The following is a 24,168-nucleotide window of genomic DNA, read 5'->3' as shown; positions in this document are numbered from 1 at the left end:
TTAAAATACTGTGGGGAATACAAAACACTTGGGGCACCTCACATCACCAGCACAGTTGCTCTGCTCTCAGATCTTATACACTGAGTGCAATGGGCACAATTAGAAGGATCAGTCTGATCTTTACCTTGTGTGGGCTTCCCCATTCTGTCACATGGTCCAGATACACAAAGATATTGCAACACAACAGGTACACTTGACAATTTACACATAGAAACACACGTACAAACTTTTAAACAAGTGGAAATTCCTCATGTCACACAAATTAACAGTTGGACAATGGTCATACCTGCACATTATTCATTTTTTCATAAAAAATCATCATCAGCAGGTTCCTTGTTCAGATGTTTAGTAGAAACGAATACATTCGTTTTGGTATTTTGAATTGTGATTACAACATGGCTAAGTGGAAGCCTGTGGGAACTAGGCCTATACATATACAAGTCATATTATTACAACACTTATCTGCCATAATACCGCGAGAGAAATTACTATACCAGACATACTTCGCAAGTTGCATTGTGAACCATTTTTCTGGAATCCCTGTTAATTGAAATTCTGAAAGAGCCTTCTCAAAAAATAGATCTCAGAGCCACTGCTTCAATTACATATGGATAAGCTAATATTTTGGCTCATTGAACATGATGAGTCACCTAGATTAATTATGTTGGTGAATTTTGCCATCAGTGCTGGGTACGTCCTAGCGAATCCAGTGATATTCAATAACAATTCTGGTGAAGACTTTTTTTTGCGCAGAACTACAGCATAGGCGATCCATATCTAATACAATCAGTGAATCAGCGCACACGGATCAAAAACAAAACCCCAGTAACCAGGGAACACCCATGAAAATCATGCTTGTATACGGCAAACTGTTAATTTTATTGGTTAGTTCTAGTCGCATTCTGTAGATTCAGTTCTTATAACTATTGGCGATTGGTCAATCTGAGTGCCTGTCGAGGATAGGTTACGCCCAGAACCAAGTTGTTCGGTTGACAGGAAAGGAAAGGAACTGCTGGCCGCTAGAATCTAGAAGTGACACGGGGATATTTACATGGTTGGATAAAATAAAGAAATAATAGCGATAAAGACAAAATATTTATAAGTCATCATGGAGTCCTATGACATCATAGCTAATCAACCTGTGGTAATTGATAATGTAAGTAACCACCTGCTAAATGTATAGCTAACATTACTTCTAGCTAGCTAGTCTGCTAGCGTTACACCCTACTGTAGTCATTGTTTAGCTAGGTAGCTGTGCTAATTTATACGTAAATAAATTGGCTTTCATTGTCATTTTATCGGAATTGTACGAAATATTATTGTTAAAGGGAACCCACACTAGTTAGTTATCTAATTAGGGAGCGTTTGGTTTAAAACCTGCAAGCTAAAATTTCTACACAAACAATGAAGAGATGCAGTGGCATTGTCGTTTTGCTAGCTATTTGCAGCAAATCAATGACATTCCTATTTCATTACAATATCTAGCTCGTAAATTTGCAAACAGCATTTGCAAACACGTTACGTTTTATTCACGCGTTATTTTGTAACGATACTGACTAAATTAGATAGCTAGTTACTGACAACATAGTTCTGTGTCCGGCTAGCTTGGCTTGCACCGTTTGAAGTAGCTAACGAATTAGCTTGCCAGAGAAAGGATAATGAGCTGTCTCAGCGAACCCCGCCTTAGTTGTGTTAGTTAGCTAACGTTAATGGGTTAAAATAACGTTGGATGCAAAGTCGAAATTCTGTGTATTAGTCGGGATGATGTAACAATTTTATTCCATTACATGTGTTTCCCTCGGTTGTAAATGGCTGCTCTAAACGGCCTTAATGCATTGCAATTGTAGCTAATAACTGACGGTTAGCTACTAAAACAAGCTGGCTACCTGTTCAAATCCCACCTTTTAGCAGTACGTATTTACCGTTGGTGTTTTACAAGGCATTCATCAACATCACATTTTCAGAAGCATTGGGAGAAGTTTTCCATGCGACTGAGTCAGTATGGATTTAATTAAGGAGTATAAGTCAGCTCTAGAACTATATTTTACTATAACTTTACTATTTGATGTTAACATTGACTTTAGTTATTATTGTTAATGACATAAACAAAAGAGTATGAAAGAATGAATACTGGAATATCGTCAGTGTATTATATGTTTAGACAATTCATGGTTCAGGTGATAGGCTTTTACACTTAAGTGCAGTCGCTTTGGTGCTTGGACTATACAGGCTACATTTAAAATGGTCTCACCGTGAATCCTTAAGTCTTGTGGGGTGGCTATTTTATTTATTGGTGAATAGCAGGCGCCCATGACAGCCTTCCAGAATTTTGAGTAAGCAAACAACTTCTGCACCAGTGAGCGTAGGGAGAAGTCAGGAAGCGTGGAGGGAAGTGAAAGGGAGTTCTGACTGCTGTTGGCCTGCACCCTGCAGCACTGTCCTATGACCAGGCAGCAAACAAGAGGAGCACTTATAGTCTAGTCCTGGCCTAAATGTTCTGTTACAGAATGCAGTATACACATCCAAATGTCAGCACTGGTGTGGTGCAAATGTAATGTGGTGTTTGTGGAATACAAAAAAAAAAAAAACCTGTGCACTTTCTAATGCCCCCAAGAGCAGTGGCAATGAAAGAAATGCATGCTTGCAAAAACCGGTCAAAATTATTCATGCATTCCTCTTGTAACAACATGCCTGTCCATGTGGCTTCAGCCTGGGTTTCTGCATAGTTATGACTGTGATATCTCCCTCTTTCAGGGTTCGGGTGTGGTTAAAGCAGGATTTGCTGGAGACCAAATCCCCAAATACTGCTTCCCAAACTAGTAAGCCTGCTTCAGATTATGACGTCATGCTTTGTCACTTATTTTCTGTCATGATGCTTGTTGCGAGTTCTGTGACTCATCCTTCTGCCATTTATTTCTAGTGTGGGACGTCCCAAGCACGTGAGGGTGATGGCGGGAGCACTTGAAGGAGACCTCTTCATTGGCCCCAAAGCTGAGGTAGTGGTCTCAGGGTTCTCCATGTCCTACATGACGTAAACCAGTGATGCTGCCTGCAGCGAATCCCATCTCTGAAACTGCCTTTCAGGACTAAGCTCAAAGAGGACCGTACAGAGCCTAAGTCTAGCATCTCAATCTCGCATAATTGAGTGCCTCAGTAGTGCCTTTGTGTGTGTATTTGTGGCTGCAGGAGCACAGGGGGCTGCTGTCGGTGAGATACCCCATGGAGCACGGCATCGTCAAGGACTGGAACGACATGGAGCGCATCTGGCAGTACGTCTACTCCAAGGAGCAGCTGCAGACCTTCTCTGAGGAGGTGGGTCTATCATTTCCCCAGTTCCCACAATGCTTCAGGCTGGCTATCCTCTCTCAGGGAAAGTAGTCTGCTGTTAGAACGAAAGTGCTAAATTTACCACTGCACAGGGATTTTAGCCCTCTTGTGAACAGAAATAAGTTAATAACGGCTAAATTAGTTACAGCTTGAGGATTTCCATTTTCAGGAAATTTGAACACACCAAACTTACATTATGTGATGTGCTGTGCTTACTGTTTTACTCACTGTCCTGTCATTTTTCCCAGCATCCTGTTCTGCTCACAGAGGCCCCGCTGAACCCCAGTAAGAACCGAGAGCGGGCAGCGGAAGTGTTCTTCGAGACCTTCAATGTTCCCGCCCTCTTCATCTCCATGCAGGCCGTTCTGAGCTTGTGAGTAGCAGAGCCGGTAGCAGAACCAAACCAGCATATCTGATCTCATTGACTGTCTGGCAAAGGGCGAAGTTGTTAAGCTAAGGGATTGGACTCGCTGGTGGATGTTGGCGTATGATTGATCTCCTGCTTCACAGATACGCCACGGGCCGAACGACGGGCGTGGTGCTGGACTCGGGCGACGGGGTGACCCACGCCGTGCCCATCTACGAGGGCTTCGCCATCCCCCACTCCATCATGAGGGTGGACATCGCCGGGCGCGACGTGTCGCGCTACCTGCGGCTGCTCCTGCGTAAAGAGGGCTACGATTTCCACACCTCGGCCGAGTTTGAGGTCGTGCGCACCATCAAAGAGGTACGTGTGGAAGACTCACCGCTGTCCCAGACTCGGGTCAAATAATCATTCGCAACGCATAAACCCATTAGACATGAGTAAAGTTCCTGCAGATTACTGGTCATTTGAAAACCAAGTTTTTTTTATCAATATTCATGAAGAAATAATTATTTCTTGATTGGACATTTTGGATAGTTTTGTTGAAAGTTATCCAGAATCATCAGGAGCACTTGGACCGAAGTCTGCACTGTCCTGTCTTTGTTCCATAAAAACAGATGTTTTTTTGGAATTGTTAACACTTTGTCACTTTGCATGAGAGTGATCATTGTCCTTGTGGTTCTTAACAGTTGTACACAATGTGTCGAGCAGCATCTCTTCTAGCTTGTGGTGTTTTTCCATCAGAAACAGCAAAGACACAGGTAGGGACTTGATTTTATTTGTGTCCCTGTGCAGAGGGCGTGCTACCTGTCCCTGAACCCCCAGAAGGACGAGACTCTGGAGACGGAGAAGGCACAGTACACTCTGCCCGACGGCAGCACACTGGACGTGAGTCTCACTGGCACTTCAAACCTGCAAGTCCGAGAGCCGGCTGCCCGCCCACCAGCAGCCAACATATTCATTTTAAGATGGCTCCTATCACCCACATACGTCCGCTTAATTTTGCATTCCACATGATGTCACAGAACTGATGATTTGGAATCAAAATAACATGATGCTTGTGCGATGAACTCGCCCTCGTTAGACGGCGTCAGTCGCTGCAGGTGCTTGATTGTCACTCCGGCGTCATCCCTCCTGCAGATCGGACCCGCCCGGTTCCGGGCCCCCGAGCTGCTCTTCAGGCCAGACCTGATCGGGGACGAGAGCGAGGGCATCCACGAGGTGCTGGCCTTCGCCATCCAGAAGTCAGACATGGACCTGCGGCGCACGCTCTTCTCCAACATCGTCCTGTCGGGCGGCTCCACGCTCCTGAAAGGTGCCCTGTGCGGTCTGACGCCCGCTTCCGTGTCCCTTGTGTCTCTGGAGTGCTTCTCTCTGCGTTCACATGCGACTTCTCTCTCACTCCACCGCCTCTTGTGTCTCTCTCTCTCCAGGTTTCGGCGACCGTTTGTTAAGCGAAGTAAAGAAACTGGCACCCAAAGATGTTAAAATAAAGGTGATCGCCTTTTTCCTGTTGGAGGTTGAGCCTGAGGAACAGCCTATTATTTGTTCCATCCTTTGTGTGTAACCATCTTCTGTGAATGGCTTTTTGAAGCGCATGCAGTTCTACTGTTGGACTGTGTCCTACTGCACGTGCACTACTCAGTATGAGAACTGGGCTAATTAACTTGGTTCCAGCTTTATAGTGAAAGGGGGTCTGTGTCCTTTTAACCAAATTTTAATTATTTGACTCTCTTTTCTGTCCTGTGTAGATCTCTGCACCTCAGGAGAGATTATACTCCACCTGGATTGGGTAAGAGCCTCAGGTTTTTAATCAGCATTGGACACATCATTAGATGGTGTTGTACCATCCCCTTCACATCCTGCAAAAGTATGTAAAACTCAAATTGCCAAATTATCAGTGCTGTATAATTATGGGTATACCTCGCCAACCTGTAACTTGCTATATGGTATAATTGCCTTCCATATTTATTACAAAATTTGATTTTGTGATTGTTTTGAAATGTATTGTTTATTGATCAGCTTAAAATATAGTAGCATTAAATTTTGTGAACAATGGACTTATATCTGTTCACTGTTCTAAGACTTCCAATGCAAGTCTGAATGCAAGTCATTTATATTTAAGCCAGTATTCCAGCACTTACGGCTGTAACTAAGGCATGCTAAAACTTTCAGCTGTAAAACCAACGGAAAGTGCATGCTGTCATTTCTCCCTCCTGCTTCAGTGAAATCTTCACATTCTCTCTTACAGATTCAAAACAGACATTTTATTTACCTCAAATAATGTTCCAAAAAAATCTATATGGGTCTGTATGGGTTGTGTATATTTGGATTATAACGAAGTTCAACCCATGTCTAGGCCTTCCAGTTTAGCTGATCATCTCTCTTACTGAATTTGTACAGGGGCTCCATTTTGGCCTCACTGGACACCTTCAAGAAGATGTGGGTCTCCAAGAAGGAGTACGAGGAGGACAGAGCCCGTGCCATCCACCGAAAGACCTTCTAACCAGAGAGGCTGCTTGGCATTCCAACCCTGCCCAGACCCTCTGGTCCGAATTTTTCAGTTCCTAAATGCCTCCCTTCTCTCTACCCCTCTGCACAAGGAGAGGCAATGCCCCCCCCTGTGCAGCTTGGCATGCCTTCTATAACCACACCCCTCCCACCCCACCCACCGAACCCCCCATGTCTCGGGGAACCAGTCAGGACTTGCAAAGGGTTAGGGCAGGCATTCTCATGCAGACCCCCTTCCCACTTCAGTTACAAATAAGGCTTTCAGTTGCATCTCAAGATTGTGGACCTTTTTTGTACACATTCGGGGCAAGGCTATACTGCTAGATGCAAGTATTTATTATACTGATATTGGTGAGCCCACTATGATATTATCATATCCATTCTAATGACAATGATGAAGGTGAATGTTCTGTTGTACATTACTGTATAAAATCCATTCCAAAAGGGGCAGGTACTTGCTTTTCTTTCAGCATGTCAGGCCTGCCATTGTTGAGGCACGTATAAAGGGTGCATTTATGTCAGAGGAAGTAGTCTCCTGATTCAGTCTTTGATATCATTTGTTCACCAATGACACGAGCAGTTTAACGGTTTATGAAGAAGTTGACGGCAGGAAAATGCTTACCATAACTCACACTCCTATGCTTCTTTGACACTGTATTTGTTTTATGTGTCTCCATCTGTCTTAAGTAAGGGGATAGCATTTTATCTGAATCTGAGCTTGATCATAATTTCAAAGTAGTTACCAATTTGTAGTGACCAATTTTTCGCATTCATATATAGATATATCGAAAATGGCATACTGTATATTGTGCATCTATCAGCAGTCATAGTTCCAGTTTTAGCCTTTTGTGTTGGACCACGGGGCAGTTAATCACTGCTGATCTTTTGGTTATATAATCTGTCCTGCACAAACACTGTGGGTAACAACACTAAAGCTTGATGTGGATCATTAGAGTAGATGTACTGTCTTTGGCAGCAGTTGTCTGGGACACATTTAGTTCTCCACACATGACAGGCATGATTGAGGTGAACCAGTTGTGAGGAGGCCTTTTGAAGGTGTTATGACCTTGGCTGAGGACCCACAAAATGGTAACTTTTTTTGGGAGGAGGGGGGCGATGCCAGAAAATTGAAAGTTGACTGGAAATTGTAATGAATGCCCACTTAGAACAGAGAGAGTATTTGGGCCAAACTAGTTTACAGCGACCTGCCTTTGCTTTCTCAGAGTTCCCCAATAAAAACTTGTAGCCTTACATATGTTAATATCAATAGTGTAATGTTGAAAGTGTTACTGTAGATCAGAGCCACGCTGCCCTGTTCCTGGATGTCTACTGTGTGGTAGGTTTTCGTTTCAAACTTAATATGGCACACCTGATTCTATGATTCTGCTGACCAGCAGTTCAATGAGATCTCTAGTTGCGGCTTTGTTAGGATTGGAGTGAAGACCTACAGGATGGCAGATCTTCTGGAACAGGGTTGGGTAGCCCTGCTGTAGATAAAAGGGGATACGTGTTTCTATTCTGTAAGTGCAAGCAAAATTGAACACACGCAGTAGTAATTTTGTGGGAGGAAGGCATTCGGTGGTGTGGTGTGGGTTGTGGTTCAGGTTATTTTGTCCATCTCCCACCCTTGAAATTGATAGCCTGTGTATCTGCATTGGAAAGATAAATGTGCTTGGATATTTTTTAAGGCTAAGAAATACATTGGCCCTTAATATTGTTGCTAAAAATAAAGGACATTTAAAATGGCACAACAACAAAAAACAAAATAGGACTGAAATGTACAATATTCAAGTGTTGCTTCTACTTTTAATTTTGTATTCATTATAATAAATTAATGACTGCTGTCTGAAATGGACTTTTCTTGTTGTATTTTTGTTTACAGTTTTGTTTTGCGGTTGGTTTCAATATCCAGTTGTGTGATTTAATAACTTTATTTTCGATTAAGAAGGTACAGTGTGCTTGAAGATGACCAACTGAATAATGTGCTTAAATAACGTAAATTGCTGAAAACAAAAAGTGTATTTGTTTTATGTAAAAGTTTATTGAAAATAAACTATTTAAAATGAAAACGATCATGCTCTTCAGTCAGGATAATTATATAAACACGGGGTAGCCTACTAGTGGTGTTAGTTCTGTATTTTAACACAATAGTGAAGTTACTGTAAGGTTACTCATTTTTTCCGTCAGAATTCCAGTCATACGACGTAAGTCAATCTATCATGATGGCATTATAGGCGTTTGTGATAGGCTCGTGTTGCCTTTGCTGGCTTTCATTCGCGCAAGTGTGGTTGGTCAGATTGTCAACTGCGTCATTGTATGTCGTCTATGATTGGACATTGGTACAGTTTTGGGTGAGGTTTAGGTTGGCCTCATAGGAGCTCTTTCTTTCCATCAGTGGCTTCTTTTAAGTTTCAGAAGGTAGTGTATACACATGTAGCTAGCTATTTTTTGCCCTGTAAAGAAATATTTAAAGCACCATTCAAATTATGAGAAGGGTTACTCTTTTCGTGAATGGAACCACCAAAAATGGCAAGGTGCGTAAACAATACTGCATGGACCTGATTAATATAAATGTTAGCCAGGGCTATCCTTCTGCGCCAATTTAGTAATCCATTGAACTCATTCACAAGAGGCTGTTAACTAATTGGACAATCGCTAGCTAGTAGGAAGCTAGCGCGCTAATTAATTGCTTTATGTAGCGCTAGCCGGATGTTTAGCTAGCGATTTAGCATATAGTATTGTTGTAGTTTAGCGTAACGTTAGTAGACTATAGGTTAACCAGACTGACGATGTCATATTTGGTTAGTACGGTACCACCAAAGTGTAAGGTGTGTTGCCTGCTAGCACATGTTAACTAGTTTACTAAGTAAGTTTTTATTATTAATAATGGAAAACACTCACATGTCTGCAAGTTATATAATCAGGATACATATGTTAGCTAGCGGTCAGTCGATCTTACCCTAAAATCAAATTGTATCTAAAATATAGCTAGCATCTGACAATGCTCGTAAATATCTCCTGGCTGTCCAGTTTCTTGCCAGGTAGTGTATATACTTAGTCATCGAAACTTTCACCTTCAAATGTATTACCAGGTTGTGGCAGTGTATGGGACCTTGGCCGACTTGCTGTCTGTAGCCAGTAATAAACTGGGAATCCGAGCCTCCAGCCTGTACAATGGTAAAGGAGGCCTCATCGATGACATCGCCCTTATCAGGTGAGGTGAGCGGAGTCGAAGATGACCGATACAATAGCTACGCTAGCTATCTCTAGCGACCTACCTAGCCTATATGGCTTTGTATACCATGGTATCTTCAAGCATGAATTTCACTAAATGAAGAACCTGCAAAAGAATCAAATGATTTTTCTGATAAAAGAGAACATGTAATTTTCTTTATATTTAAAACGCACCGATGGCTAAGAATCTGCGCAGATTAACTTCTGTAATTGAATGTAGAGACCATATATGGTTTCATGTGGAAATGACAAGGCATTTTGATCTGGATATTGAGCCCTGTGTATTTCTGCTTTTCATACTCCGAAGAGTGGCCAGAAAAAGAGGAAAGTGTGCTTCGTTGTCCCAGCCAGCTGTGTGCTTAGATGGCAGTGTGCTCAGCACCAATGGTTTTATGCAAATGGTTAAGTTGATAGGAGAACTTTTGCTGTAACACCCAACCTAATATCCATCTGGTTTGCCTTGTTAACCTGACTTTAGAGAAGGCCTTTCTAACCATAGAACCATTGTCCAAGAAAGAGGCTTTCTAACTCACAAAGATGCAAGAACCTTGCATCTTAATACTAGACTTGGTGCCTTACAGTCCAGGCTATATTATATCCATCATTCATGCAGATGTAGTGAGTTTAACTAAAGTAAAAGTCCCTAGGTTCTCATAACATACAGAACTTGCTCTGTCTGACCTGTTTAACATAATCCTGCTTGACCATTCCTGTGTACCAAAATGCAAAGGATATCAACATTTTTTGTGTATTGTGTGTATGTATATTTTGTGTTATTCTTTTTCATTGATTGTACTGAATTAAAAAAATAATAATAACATTTTTTTCTTTGTTGTGTATATTAAACAAACATGTTTGTCTTCTTTTAGCTTGTTTTGAATTTATTTCTCCCTGTGCTACACTTGCATGTTAAATGTATTACATGATATAAAATAAATTGGTGTTCATATTATTTAAAATTGTTTTTACAATTGTCCTCCTGTCATGCAGAGATGATGATGTGCTCTATGTTTCTGAAGGGGACCCCTTTGTTGGTGAGTTTGAAGGCCATCTTGTGCTCATGTTTATATGTGAGATGTGTCATTTGATAAAACATGATATAAAACATGTGCAGAATGTCCATGTTTTATATCATTAGAGCCACAAAATGACCTCAGGGGTTCTGACGAGCGCTCAGGAGCTCAAACCGACTGGCTGACTCTTAACATCGGAGGTCGCCTCTTCACCACCACAAGGTAAGCCAGAGACCTGTCTACTGGTCTATAGCTGGGGCCCAGCATTTTCAGTTTTTTATACATTTAAGCAAATTTATCAGGTTTTATTGGCTAATATGATGTGCCCTATGTTAATAAGTTCCATGTATTTATCATGAAACTCAGTTTCTTCCGAGAATGCTGGGACTAAAATATAAACCCATTTAAAACTTAGCCTAAGTAGGTTAGAATGTGTTTAATTGTTTTTTATCTGTAAAGTGCATTGTATTCAGTTCCACCATATTCATTAAACTGAGGGTTATTTATCAGCAAATGCATGGGTGTGATACTGTCTCACTGTGTTCTCAGGAGCACCCTGGTCAGCAAAGAGCCGGAGAGCATGCTGGCGCACATGTTCAGAGACAAAGGTGAATCCCTGGCTGAAGCAGGGCGTCCGCAAATGTCATCTGTCATCTGTGGCACAATGCAGTCCTGACTTTGTGTTCGCATTGTGAGTATTTCACTCCGGACCTTCACGCTTGTTGCCCACCACCCTCTCCCCTGCAGATGTTTGGGGGAACAAGCAGGATGAAAGGGGGGCTTACCTGATCGACCGCAGCCCGGAGTACTTTGAGCCCATACTGAACTACCTACGGCACGGCCAGCTCATCGTCAACGAGGGCATCAACCTATTGGGTGAGCAAATCGCCTTTGGTGTCATCAGTCACTACAGGCGACTGGTAACCAGTCATCTGTAGTGTATGACTGGCTCATGTGTTTAATGTTTCGTACCAGTCTTAACTTCAGAAATGTTGTTTTGTCTGATTATCTTAGGAATAACCACAAATAAGCTAAAATATTCACATTCAAAAGCAAAAAAACAAAACAAAATTGCTTCCTTTTATTGCTTCTCAGGAGTTTTGGAGGAGGCGCGGTTCTTTGGAATAGAGCAGCTTGCTGAGCAGTTGGAAGTAGCAATAAAGGTAAGAGAGACTGCCGAAAAATGCTTAGTGGAGTATGGCTGCTCTTTGATCCTCACCAGATCTACCAGCTGCAGGATTCGCTCCTTATCTGAGCTTTTCTTTCTTTGCTCCCAGAATTCCCAGCCCCCGGAGGACCATTCCCCCATTTCCCGCAAGGAGTTTGTACGCTTCCTGCTTGCCACACCCACCAAGTCTGAGCTGCGCTGTCAGGTAAAGGAAAATACTTTTCTTTTTGGCTCATGCTAAAGTAACAATGTTTTTTGTTGAGAAATGTTAATGCAGGAGATACAGTGCTTGTGAAACTGTTTTAAATGCCTCGTGATGCTTATCCAATTTCTGTGTCCATCCTCAAGGGTCTGAATTTCAGTGGGGCTGACCTCTCCCGCCTCGACCTGCGCTACATTAATTTCAAGATGGCGACCCTGAGTCGCTGTAACCTCACGCACGCCAACCTGTGCTGCTCCAACCTGGAGCGGGCTGACCTGTCTGGGGCTAACCTCGACGTGAGCTCTCTCTGCGCATTCTGTAGTCTCTCTGTAGAACCACTGTTATCACGTCCACATATTTGTGTCTTTACATCTGAATGAGATTAATTACATTGCCCAAATATATGTGTAAATTCCAGAAAAATACATGAGAGATATCATTTAAAGGGTTTGTCTGTCTGTTCGCTTGTTTGTCTGTTTCAGGGTGCTAACTTGCAGGGGGTGAAAATGCTTTGTTCGAACGCAGAGGGAGCATCTCTCAAGGGCTGCAATTTTGAGGATCCCTCTGGCCTCAAGGCCAACTTGGAAGGTCGTATCTGCCATTTTTCTGTGTCAAATGATCAATGAAGTATAAAGTGTACTGTTTACTGTTAAGATCACTCTAATGCTAAGTCTGTGTATATGGCTAGCTTTGGATGCTGACTACTTGTCTGTGTTCTCAGGAGCTAATTTGAAGGGGGTTGACATGGAGGGCAGCCAGATGACAGGAATCAACCTGCGTGTGGCCACGCTGAAGAATGCCAAGCTGAAGAACTGCAACCTGCGAGGTGCCACGCTGGCGGGCACTGACCTGGAGGTGGGCAGAGGGCAGGAGAGTGGGGTGCTATCAATCCTTGTGGGGTCACATTTACAGAATACACTTTCACATGACCTCAGTTTAAAAAGCCCTGCACAGTCCAATATGTTATTTACCACAACCTTTTAACAATAAGTTAACTACATCTTAATAAAGGAAACTAGTGTGACATGTTCTGTGAAAATGAGGAGAGTTCAGACTGCTGTCTTTTGCTTGAATTTTAGCAAGACTGGAAGGCATTAGTTATGATGGAACTGGCAAACTAAGTCAACTGTGTCCGAGAGGTTTTTGACTAGGAATAGGTTATGCTTCCCTGACATATACCAACAGCCATTGGTTATAGGGTTAGTGATATCCTCCTCTTTCCTTACAGAACTGTGACCTGTCTGGCTGTGACCTCCAGGAGGCAAACCTGAGGGGGTCCAACGTGAAAGGAGCCATCTTCGAGGAGATGCTGACTCCCCTGCACATGTCTCAGAGTGTCAGATAGCCTCACCCTTGTTTCCGTGCTTTCCTTAACGGCTAGGGCTGGCCACTCCCACATGCCAGCCGGCCAATCACAAACACCCATAGCTACAACGCTCCCCTGGAACTGTATGCAATCCCAGTATCTCTTCTCTATGCACAGCCCTGGCGGTCCACCCAATGTTAGCTTTATTCTCTTGCACTAGGGCACTTCCAGGGTTGTCATTCTTCCACTTACGTGTCGATCGCTCATTGCAGGGCGAGAATTTAAGTGTGGCACTATCCGTTGTGATGTCAGTCCTTATAACCGGTTTATTCGTTGTGTTTTAGACATAGGTAGCGTTGCAGACATATGACTTGTCCCAGCCATTGTGTCTGGCTGCTGGCTCAAATAGAAGCAGTAGTTTAGAGAGGTTTCTGACTTCATGTGGATGGAGAGAGAGAGAGAGAGATTTGTCAGCATTGGCTTGCTTTAAACTAATATTAAATATTTCTAATATTAAATATAAAGGCTAAAACAGTATTATCAGCATGGCAGAGCTATCATTAATCTTGCATATGATGTGAATATGGACATGGATGCATGGTGGTCAAATATTAAGACCGTGGTCCAGTATAGCTCTTATTATAAACTAAGAGTACACAAGATTAAAATGTGCAGGTGGTGTTTCTCTCTCTCTCTCTCTCTCGTGCATTGTAGATGTCAAAAAACCTGATGTTTGACATTGGCTTTGAATCTACCTCCATCTCAGCCATTTTCTGACTGTGTGTATGTTGCTTGTGTTTTGTTCATAGCTGTGTATGCTGCCTCTAATGGGCTTGCCACAGGAAAGCCATCACTCATACGCATAGATGAGTATTGCTGCTTCTAATCTTTGGATTTGAGGTATGAGGGCAAGACATGCATGGAAATATGAATATGTACCAAATATTGTTACACGGTCGACATGAAAGTTGTCTGTCTTGCACCAAATAGTAAGTGGAGTACGGTTGTAAAACAACACTCCCCATAGGATAACAAAATTATAAGCTGGATTTATCTTTTTAATTTATTCTGTCTATGCTTGGCACCAAAACACAATCCACACCCTCGTGTACTTGTATGCTTATTCCAATAGGCCCATTACTAATGGTCAAACTCAAATCATGTTTATATCCCTAGAATGCTTCATGAAGCAAATAATCTCTAATTGACTGTAGTGCATATCAACATTTAGTCCTAAGGTATTTAAAATCTAGTGCTTCCCAAACAGTAGATTTTGTTTTGATACTGGAAGGATAACTATCACTGCTGGACTGTGATTTTTGTATTTTTTGTTTATTTTAATGTATCTGTTGTCAGACTGTAAATTCATGAGGTGTGGATGAGGCTTTGCATTCTTACGTTATTGAATTTAACTATGGTTAGCAGCATTGGTCAGGACAATAACTGTGGAAGAAACTGCTTTTGAAATGTGGGTGTAGCAATTACTTTCCAAAGGTACTCAGTCTGTCTTTGTTATGGCAATCAGAAAAATAATTTTGCACTCTGAGTGCGTTGTGCTTCATATATTACAACCTTGAAAAAAGGAGGAAGGTTATTTATTTTAATATATATTCTGCTATATTTATGTATGGAGAATTTCAGTTTCCTTTTTTAAGACTGGGTATATGATTGCTTCCCTACACTTTCACCCAGTTCTGTGATAATTGCACTCTCTCAGCCAAGGAAGTGTATTTTCATGAATGGAATGGACTGTTAAACAAAAGAAAACACCAAAATGTGGTCTGTGTCATTTTTTGTCTTTGAGTATTGATGACCCCCCAACACACACACACACACACACACACAAACCACATTGTTTAAAGTCTGCCTATTGAAGACCACATCTTGTTCTTAATATTAACTAAATTCCCCTTAGTAATTCTTAGTGAATGGTCCTTTGAGTTTTTAACCTGCATTTACATTAGGGGATTATACTGTCTTAAGCAAAAGATGAGTTCCTTGTATAGACACAGGAGTGGGCCAGTGTAGGGATTATGTTCATAGATTTATTTCCCAAATGAGAATTGTCTTGAGCGCTACCATAATGTGGATTAAACGGAGCGTTGGGAAAGTGGTGCAAAGGCACTCATTTCATGCTGTGTTTATTTGTGATGCTGCGGTGGCTTAAGCATAATGGATGCATTCTAAAGCTTTTAAAATGCTCTCCAGGGTGTCGGGAAGAGGGATGAGTGCTGTGTGTATGCAGTTTGAGTGCCAAGGTGTGCGTTAAATCCCCCCACGTCCTGGGTGTCGCACAGGATCTGGGCTGGGTATAAAAGTCTTGGGTGGAGTGTAGGTAGAGCATTGCAGAGACTGACAGAGAAGAGAACGCAACTTCTGCCGCCCAGTGTCGATCTGACAAGGTGAGAGAAACCCCGCAGGCGTTCATTTATACACGTCTGTTTGAATTTTCAGACTTTTCATAACTGCTGCATAAAAAGTGAGTAGTAAAAGCTTTTAGTGGTAAATGTGACTCAATTCAAGCAAGCGTAATCTGAGGTACAATCTGAGAAAGGTGTATTTCCACTTCAAAATGTGCTAAGAGCTGTGTGTGGTTTCAGAATGGCAGATAAGAGCGCCCTCTTGTGGCTGGGGCTGGCTGTGGCACTGGTGTGTCAGGGATGCTGTCAGCACTGGTCTTACGGCCTGAGACCCGGGGGCAAGAGAGGAGCAGATAGCCTACAGGACACGCTGCAAGATGTACGTGATGCATGAACTACACCTCCCAGGGTTCTTTGACTATTCAGCAAAATGCATGTGCATAGCACAGCAATTGGCCATGGGAAACTTTTAACTGATATGTGATCATAGGCAAAAGAAGTATGTCAAAACTGTTGAGCACCTACTTTCAATTTATAATCATATCTCAAAACTACAGCTGTAGTGTTTATTCATTTTATTTATATGCTTATGATTGCTTATTATATATTTCAGATTGTGAAAATTGGTGCATCTGTATTGCTACAACAGATATTTTGCTCACAAACAAAACAAGTTATGTTTTTGAGAGAAACTGATTTGTAATTCCTAGCCACTCAAGACATTATTGATGAAAATGCCAACATGACAATAAATCATGTGTCTAAATATCAAAGTAGGGAGGATTTGACTGTAAATAGTAATTGGAGCTGTGGGATTGGTTAAATGTAATCGGGGCTATGGGATTGGTTCCAAGTAATCGGGGATATGGGATTGGTTCCACAGATTATAGAGGAGCTGCAGAAGCTGGACACCTCCAGTTTGCCGAGCTGCAATGACCTCTCCCCACATATTACACTTTCCAGCCTGAAGGAAATACTGGTGAGAACAGTAGCTTTGAGTGTTTCGCAATCCCTCTTCGTCACTCTGGTTTAACCTGTGTTTGTGAACTCACCCATCTGTGTGTAACATATGACATTCTTTCCGTCTTTCTGGTACAGTTCTTTATTTGATGCTGTTTTATGACCTGATACTTCTCTTCTGACTCATTATTTTTATGTATGTGCATGTCATATTAACTGTGCATGGGGCAATTCTCCTAAAAGTGCCTTTTTTCTTTCTTACAGGCAAATCTGGCTGACAGAGAAACTGGACGGAAAAATATATAGAAGATATTATGCATGCATTCCTTCAATAAAACATGACTGTGCCTTCAGTGTCTCTTCGCATATTTTGTGTTTCTGAATTCCTGTGTTTAAGATATTGTGATTGAAAGACTTATTGCAGTTGTACTATTTTCAAAATAAATGCATACATAAAGTATAGTTCACCCATAGTTTAGCAGATACTGTTTCTCATTACATTATAATTGTAATTTTATGTTAAATACTAGTCAAATGTAGTAGGCTACCCTTCGACAAGGAGCCAAATTAAAAATATAAGAAATCCAACATTTCTAATCCAAAAATAAATGAACATATTGTAGCACATGAACGGATTTTATAAAAATGAGATTTAAATGACAATCTAGTTATAGCGAACTCTTACAACGAAATTGCCCTCGTATGCTGTCACTGATAACGCTAATGAAGGACACTGCTCATCTGCGTCTTGTTCGGCCACACAGTTCCAGTTAGTTTTCCTTTGTCTATGCTGTTACTGACGGCTTCCGATGATTTAAAAATTTTTTTAGTTGCATAAAGAAAACGAATCTTTGTTAAATAGGCTATCTTTGCACCTACGTAAAATTCGACTTGCGATTGGTTGTCTTCAACCAACGTGACAGTATCGTGGAGGAAACAGAGGAGGCGGCGGCGAGTTTCTGGTTTGTCAACGTGAACTACAACGGTTCGACTAGTAGTCAATAGGGTTTAAAAAAAAAATATTATACGAGATATTATTTTCTGAAAATTTGATTAGTAATGCTTCGGCTTTCAAGAAAGCAGTTTGGTGAAGTAGCCCCGCGTAAGCAGGCTATTGTGCTAAGGGGAAAAGTGATAGACTATTCCAGTTGGTATTAACAAGATTTTCACGAAGTTCACGGTAATGTGGCAACACAGATATATTTTGCGTGCAGTGTCGCTTGTTAGCTATCAACCATGCCATCTTGTGATTGCTAGCTTTGCTATGCCTCGAAATGAAACTAGCTAGTGCATTGGTAAACAGCCACACGTGATCAGCAAATTTGTAGCAAAATGTATAGCGGTTGAATGCACAGCTAGCTATCTACCAGGTATAGTACGCAAAGTGAATCGATAACTAACGTTAAATTGATAGCTCCTTACACAGCATGCAGGTACTGGCTACCTAGTGTCTTTCAGCACCAGTCTAGAAATCCTTCGGGGAGGCTATGTAGCTATAGCTAAATCCATCTCCCAGGTGGCAGGGTAATGTATTTTCCATTCAGCCGACTGGCTAGACAAGTGTATTCTTTTAAACCAATTAGCCAGCTGAACAGAGCAATAAACTATTAGTGGGAGAGCTGTGCCCACAGACAGAGTTTAGGTTTGGTATGCATGCGTCTCTTCCCTCAGTTTAACAGATGGAGAAAAAATGGTAAACGAAAAGTATAATTCGCCTTTGCAGGGAACTGAATAATTTTGTTGCTATCCAAACCTGTGTGAAAATACACCACACATACATAAAATTCTAAACGTGTCATTGCTACATTTACATCTTGATTGGTTTCCTTCTAAATTGTATTTTTTTTAAACCGTGTTTTTTAAGGAAAGCATTCCATCTTGAGAAGAGACAGACACACCGTGAGCTCACTAGTATGGCGTCAGAAGGCCAGCGTTGTGCCTGCTGCGCCCAAAATCTGGCAACTCCCAGCGCCCATCAAACCCTGGATGAAATGGACTTTGAAAGAGGTGACCAGAACCTCTGCACATTCACTGCACATAACTTGTAAACATCAGTCACATCCTATTTCATTAAATATTTTTATATTCTATATTGCATAATCTGGACAATTATTGTAATTGCGGTGGACAACTGGTGTGTATTAAAGGTGTTTCTTTGGCTTAGGTATCTGGGCTGCTGCTCTGAACGGTGACCTGGAAAGGGTTAAGTCGCTTCTCCAAAAGGGGACAAGCCCTAATGTGAGGGATCAGGCGGGCTACACTGCTCTGGTGAGCTAGAGATAGTTTGACTTGAATCATTATTCACACATTCAAATGGACGGTGCTTGCATTTGGTGTACTTTGTGGAAAGCATGTTGTGTGTACGTGTGGCCCAACCTGGACATCGGTGTGTGTTGCCACAGCACTATGCCAGTCGGGCTGGGAACGAGGCAGTGTGTGAGCTGCTGCTCGATGGGGGAGCATGCGCCAATCCACAGACCCGGGGCGGGGCCACCCCTCTACACCGCTCCGCCTACTGCGGACACCTGGGAGTGGTCAAATTGCTCCTGGACCACGGTGCAGATCCCCTGTTGTGTGATGATGATGGCTCCTCCCCCTTGCACAAGGTAAGTCGTTCCCACGCATATGAATAATCACGATCTCTGGTGGAACTGGCATGACAGTGTTCTACAGAAACGTGGTGTAAGCGCGTGTGTGTGTGTGTGCGCGCACACATGCTGGGTGTTACAGGCTGCAGAGCAGGGCCAGGCGGAGGTGTGTGAACTGTTGCTCCAGCGATGCCCCACCCTCAGGACGCTGACAGATAAGAGGTCCCGCCCCCCCTACCAGCTGGTCCAGGAGAGCAGCCCTGTGCGGGAGATGCTGAGACCCCTTGATGATTGACAGACATCGCACACCTGAGTCACCCCTGCAAAAGACTGTCTCACCACCACAGATGGCCACAAACGGTCATGCAGAGATCGGCACTATGAGTGGTGGTGACACTGAGCCAGTGCAGTCAGAAGTGAATAGAAGGATTTACATTTGGCTTCCAGAGCTACGATATGCTACAGTCTGTGTGTTGTGAACTGAGAGGAAAGGAACACTCAAATGATTTTAGAGATAATGCAGCGGAATAAATTGAGAAGCGCTTCTGAAAAATACATTTTTTTAATTAAAAGCATTTAAAGTAACTTGGAGCACTGTTAAGATGTTAAGGAAGGCCTTTGCACCATGTTGTATTTTTGATTGGGGCTGTTTGCATGGCAGACTCCAGTTAAAAACATTACATGGTTTTTAACTGCAGTAGTCCATTCATCAACCAGCAGAGGGCAGCGCTCGCTTAGACATCGTAGGCTTTTTAGCTTGCCTCAAACACTGAGAAAACAGATGCTGCACTTGACAGTCAGGCCCTGACAGCAACATCAGCGCAGTGAAACAGCAGGCTTTACAAGCTCAATATGGCTATGGATAACTGGAGTAGCAGACTGCAAACTCTGTTTGTCAGGATGTGCTTCGGTGATTGATAGACCTAAGGGGTGTACGTCTGTGAAAAAGATTTACCGGAAAACAGACGAACAGTCCAAAAAATCAATTGGCTGGGAGCTGAACAGCACTTCGAGCCTCTGTTTTTGTACATATTGTAAAATAAAATAAAAACTTTCACATGGCAAGAGAACAGGTATGCCTCTGAACTGGATGAAAACCCATGGGGAGTTAATGACTACTGAAGAGTCTGCTAGCATGCTTGTGCGTGTACTGGAAAGGCAGAAGTATAGGGTGAATTCGAAAATGGCTGACAATTAGCAGTTTGTAGTAGAAGGCTAAGTGAAAAACTAAGGGTCCTGGAACAGGTAAGCAGTGAGCAGATTCTGACGAGTGGTCAGAGAACTCGGTCTCTAGGCCACCCGAAATAATAAACACCTCCCTGAGTTAATCTGCATGATAAAAGGCTCCGCCATCTGCCAGGAGCGGACTGGCCGACCGGGCACGTATCCTCCGCCGAAACGGGAGGTAACGTCAGCAGGCTGCAGTGTTTGGGTTTTGCTTCAGGAAATATTTGAGCGCGCTCCAGCGCTCGAGCCCTTCCAGTAACTGTAATTATCTGTTTACGACTGCGTCTTGAGAGATGTGCCTTGTTGATAGCTTCCCCCGGTGTTATTTTCATATTACTTGGAACTGGCCACAGCTGCTCTTGCGGCTTTGCTTTTCTTATTGCCTATTTGCTAAATCGCCCGTTGTCGCTACGTTATGCGTTTTAGCAATTTTGGCTTATTTACAGTAAGAGCAAAGCAGTGACGAACAGGACCGTTTTCTGGGTGAGGCACCATTGGGAGTTGGGCTGCTCAGGGTGGAAGCATTCATTTTCGCTGAGAGGAGATCTGATCTCAGTAATCAGCTAGAGCTAGTGTAGGGAAGTGCACGTGCTCTGTTTCAGCTGTCAGTGACCATTGCTCCTGTCCCTTACTTTGAACAGTACTGACATGGGCTGTCAAGCTTCATGCTGCAGGCCTGTGACAGGAGCGGGGCGGAGTCTTGAACCTCAAAGCCCCGTGGCCCCTCCTCCCTCTGCTGGTGCCTGGAGCATCGCTCAGTTTGGTTCGTCCGTGTCTGCAGTCTCTCAGGGATCCCAACACTTTCCTGCTAAACGGCAGATTCGGTTTCAGCTGGCCAAGGCGCAGGGACAGAGTGTCTCTGATGACACAAATCGATCTGTGGGGTCGGTTTGGCTGTGGTGAAGTGGGGTTTGGGGAGATGTGCTGGGCATGTTCTGTGGTAACTGGCTCCCTGTGGTGGCTGTCTGATGTATTTCTGTATTTACCAGCCTAGTAGCGCACAGAACTGGAGGAGTGGCGTGTGTGTGTGTGTGTGTGTGTGTGTGTTTATCTGACTATGTCAGAAGTCAGTCAGAATGAAGTAGTAATGGAGGCTGATAAACCTGAAAGGATGAACTTGGAGTAAGGATGTGTGATAGTCTATCGTGGGTGGTTGTGGACTGGAGTAGAGTGGAGATGTACATACATGTGTGGTTAGGGGTGATGTGTCAGTGTAGTCCCTGGACAGATTGGTCACCTCAATATCTCATACCACACCCTTCTTGGAAACACAGATTCTGTTTAGCAATAGAGAAACATGAAACGAGGTGATAGTTCCATTAACCTCCCCATTCCTCTTCCCAGAGAGTATATGATGAAAGAGAGAGATTTCAAAGTTTTGAGAATGCAGTGACATCATTTTAGGGGCAGAAATAGATCAACAGTTCAGAAGGGCTTTCAGATGCAGTGTGGTGTGCGCAGTGCTCACAGGATTAAGATGCTCACAGTTCCATTCGAAAGGGCCCGGTGTTGTGGTTATTGGGGTTGGGGGTGCTACCACTCCCTATTGAGCTGGTGGTAGACTCACAGTGCCAGTGACTACATCTCCCATCTCCCACCCCTGTGCCCTGCCGACTCCGGCACCGCCCCTTTCGTCTCTCACTGTAATCATTTCCCGCTCCTCCCTCCGCCCACCTCTCTGAGCGCATTATTTCCACCTCTCCCTCCTCCAAGCAGCTCCTCTTTCTGGAAGGTTCCCTCCCCTGCCCGTCTCCGCCCCCGCTCGCGTCGCCCCCTCCGCCGTCGCTTTCCCCCGGTTTCCTCTCTGCGGCGGGCGCGCCGATCAGCTGTCGGGAGACGGAGGGCCCCAGTAACCGCACGGCTGCCAGCCCCATCCCATCCCTTCCTGTGAACCTGACAGAGCTGACCGCCAGCCTCCCTCTCTGCCTAATGGCAATCTGTTCCGCATTAACCCTTAACGGGGCGGCGTGGCCGACAGGATGCCCCGTCCACCGCATTCTCCCAAACTCACTTTTTTATTTACGTCCGTGAAAAACGCAAATCGATCACGGCTTGAGAGCTCCTGACTCTCTATCTGAAACAGCTGTACCTGTTTCCTTGAAGTATTAGAATGATAACCTTTGAAGATAAGTCGTGATGTCATATTTTTTAACCTCGCATACCAACTATGAATGTTTCAAAATATGTCAGAATTTATTTCCATAATGGAGGTTAAAGCAGTAATCTTAGTTACTTGATGTAGTGGGTGAAAGCTTTTTATTTAAAAAAAGTTCTTACAGAAGTGCATTGTGCCTCAGTTTTCAAGATGTCTTTGTCTTTGGTCTGTTGAAAGGCCAAGACCTATACGTGGGGCTGTGGATTGATTCGTGTAAGATGGCGGAAGCCGTTAGCGATGTCTGTGGCAATCTGAACTGCCTGCTACGACATTTCTGTGCTCTAACAAAATTGACTCGCCGCAAGTTGACTGTCAATTTATGTCTTAGCTCACAAGAGCAGAATCCGTAACAAATTCATTGTGCCTTGTGTGTGCCCCAGCATAGGGCCAGCGAAATATAAGCAGCCCTTGATTTAATGAAAACACCTCATAAATCCACCCTGCTCTTTCTTTCTGCCACTCTGTCTTTATTATTTGCTAAATTTAAACAAAGGTTGCGTCTCTGGACGAAGTCTCTTTGCTTTATTAAACCGGGGGTGTCTCCTGACCACGCCCTCTTCACACTGCGGGCGTAGCTGCGTTCTGGGTCGCGACATTAAGGAACGAAAACGAGCGTTTATGTAATGCCCAGTTCCCCCTTCATGGCTGCACCCATTCTGTCCCTGTTTCTGTATAGCGCTTCTCCCCTGGTGATGCTCAGGTCAAAAGCAGCCTTTGTTTCTCAGCGGGGCGATGCACGTGCACGGTCCCGCTCGTGCACTTTACCCGATGACAGGCCAGTTGTGTGAATTCGTCACCGTGGTGGGGGTGTTGGTGGGGGGCGGCGGGGGGGGGACGCGGGGCAGAAACGGGTCGGGTCCGGACGCTGACGGGGAGGTCACCGGACGCATCCAGGCCCCGCGTCGGAGCCTTGTGATGTGCGGATGGCTAGGATGCCGCGGCTGTCTGCGTTTGCTTAAGGATTTGCACGGTGGCGTGCTCTCCTGACCCCTGCGTGCGGAGACAGTACGAGTCCTGTTAGGACATTAGGGGAAGCGCGTGCTTTTTCCTGGAAGGAATCGCGCTTTTATTTTTTTCCGTTGTTGATCTGATCTCGCAAAGAGCAGAGGGAGAACTCCGCCGCAGAGGGCCGCGGGGCTGTGACCCGGCTCGTACTCGCGAGCGCTGGAAGTGTTGCTGCTCCCTGAGGAGCGGAGCGCGTTGGAAAACTCCAGGACATAATATTTGTTCGTGAAGCGGAGAGCGGAAGGCTGGGGAGGACAGTGCTGACGCAATGCCCGCTGTAACAGCTGTGAAGTGAAGTTTTCAAACATAACGCCTTTGTCCGCTGTCGGCGTGGACCCACAACATCCTACTCCCTGTTGTGCAGCGCCCGTTTAAAGAACATCTGTCGCACTCACACTCACTAGCTTCCTCACTCCTCTTTCAGATGTCTTTTAGTTTTTTTATTATCGATGTACGATAATACATCCGCTTCTCTCTCCGCTTCTCCATGTTTGTTTTTCTCCTGTCGTTCTTTGCACACAAACTTGTCTTGTACTCGCCGTGAGCTTTTCAGTTTGTGTTTTTTCGCCCTCTTGCCATGCCTGCCCACATCCTTTCCCAGCTTTTCACTTGATTACTGTACCCTCCTGTCCCTCTGCTCCCTCGCTCCCTCCCTCCCTCTCTCTCTCTCTCTCTCTCTCTCTCTCCCTGCCTTGCACCTCGCTCTCCGAGCCTCCACTGGTGCCTGTGTGATTATGGACCTGTTACA

At 43.8% G+C, this 24,168-nt stretch overlaps 4 protein-coding genes across 8 annotated transcripts; all 4 read left to right on the top strand.

The window, feature by feature from the left end:
* The first annotated feature begins 971 nt into the window (after positions 1-971).
* On the top strand, positions 972-8,057 carry LOC135261266 (beta-centractin). Its single transcript, XM_064347381.1, has 11 exons — positions 972-1,156; positions 2,755-2,819; positions 2,921-2,996; positions 3,187-3,312; positions 3,576-3,700; positions 3,838-4,054; positions 4,487-4,579; positions 4,832-5,006; positions 5,125-5,186; positions 5,443-5,483; positions 6,095-8,057. The coding sequence occupies exons 1-11, from the start codon at positions 1,109-1,111 to the stop codon at positions 6,195-6,197; spliced, it is 1,131 nt and encodes a 376-aa protein (XP_064203451.1). The 5' UTR covers positions 972-1,108; the 3' UTR covers positions 6,198-8,057.
* Positions 8,058-8,554: 497 nt separating this feature from the next.
* kctd9a (potassium channel tetramerization domain containing 9a) lies at positions 8,555-14,900 on the top strand. Of its 2 annotated transcripts, none has more exons than XM_064347379.1 (12): positions 8,555-8,736; positions 9,295-9,416; positions 10,427-10,470; positions 10,575-10,671; positions 10,999-11,057; positions 11,197-11,325; positions 11,545-11,612; positions 11,727-11,822; positions 11,966-12,115; positions 12,302-12,407; positions 12,541-12,674; positions 13,048-14,900. In XM_064347379.1, exons 1-12 carry the CDS (start codon positions 8,689-8,691, stop codon positions 13,162-13,164), a joined length of 1,170 nt encoding a protein of 389 aa, XP_064203449.1. In that variant the 5' UTR covers positions 8,555-8,688; the 3' UTR covers positions 13,165-14,900. The 2 variants fall into 2 exon arrangements, with proteins under 2 accessions (XP_064203449.1, XP_064203450.1); XM_064347380.1 differs by lacking the exon at positions 8,555-8,736 and adding an exon at positions 8,890-9,030.
* Positions 14,901-15,049: 149 nt separating this feature from the next.
* Positions 15,050-16,796, top strand: LOC135261267 (progonadoliberin-1-like). Its single transcript, XM_064347383.1, has 4 exons — positions 15,050-15,527; positions 15,726-15,864; positions 16,369-16,464; positions 16,710-16,796. Exons 2-4 carry the CDS (start codon positions 15,727-15,729, stop codon positions 16,749-16,751), a joined length of 276 nt encoding a protein of 91 aa, XP_064203453.1. The 5' UTR covers positions 15,050-15,527; position 15,726; the 3' UTR covers positions 16,752-16,796.
* Positions 16,797-17,324: 528 nt separating this feature from the next.
* Positions 17,325-20,105, top strand: ankrd39 (ankyrin repeat domain 39). Of its 4 annotated transcripts, none has more exons than XM_064347376.1 (5): positions 17,325-17,430; positions 18,310-18,452; positions 18,610-18,713; positions 18,848-19,051; positions 19,176-20,105. In XM_064347376.1, exons 2-5 carry the CDS (start codon positions 18,359-18,361, stop codon positions 19,326-19,328), a joined length of 555 nt encoding a protein of 184 aa, XP_064203446.1. In that variant the 5' UTR covers positions 17,325-17,430; positions 18,310-18,358; the 3' UTR covers positions 19,329-20,105. The 4 variants fall into 4 exon arrangements, with proteins under 4 accessions (XP_064203446.1, XP_064203447.1, XP_064203448.1 ...); XM_064347377.1 differs by lacking the exon at positions 17,325-17,430 and adding an exon at positions 17,463-17,547; XM_064347378.1 differs by lacking the exon at positions 17,325-17,430 and adding an exon at positions 17,652-17,815.
* The last annotated feature ends 4,063 nt before the right edge of the window (positions 20,106-24,168 follow it).

This window comes from Anguilla rostrata, chromosome 8 (assembly GCF_018555375.3).
Source record: "Anguilla rostrata isolate EN2019 chromosome 8, ASM1855537v3, whole genome shotgun sequence".
In the NCBI taxonomy this organism is placed as follows: Eukaryota; Metazoa; Chordata; class Actinopteri; order Anguilliformes; family Anguillidae; genus Anguilla; species Anguilla rostrata.
This window is presented reverse-complemented; position numbering and strand designations above follow the sequence as displayed.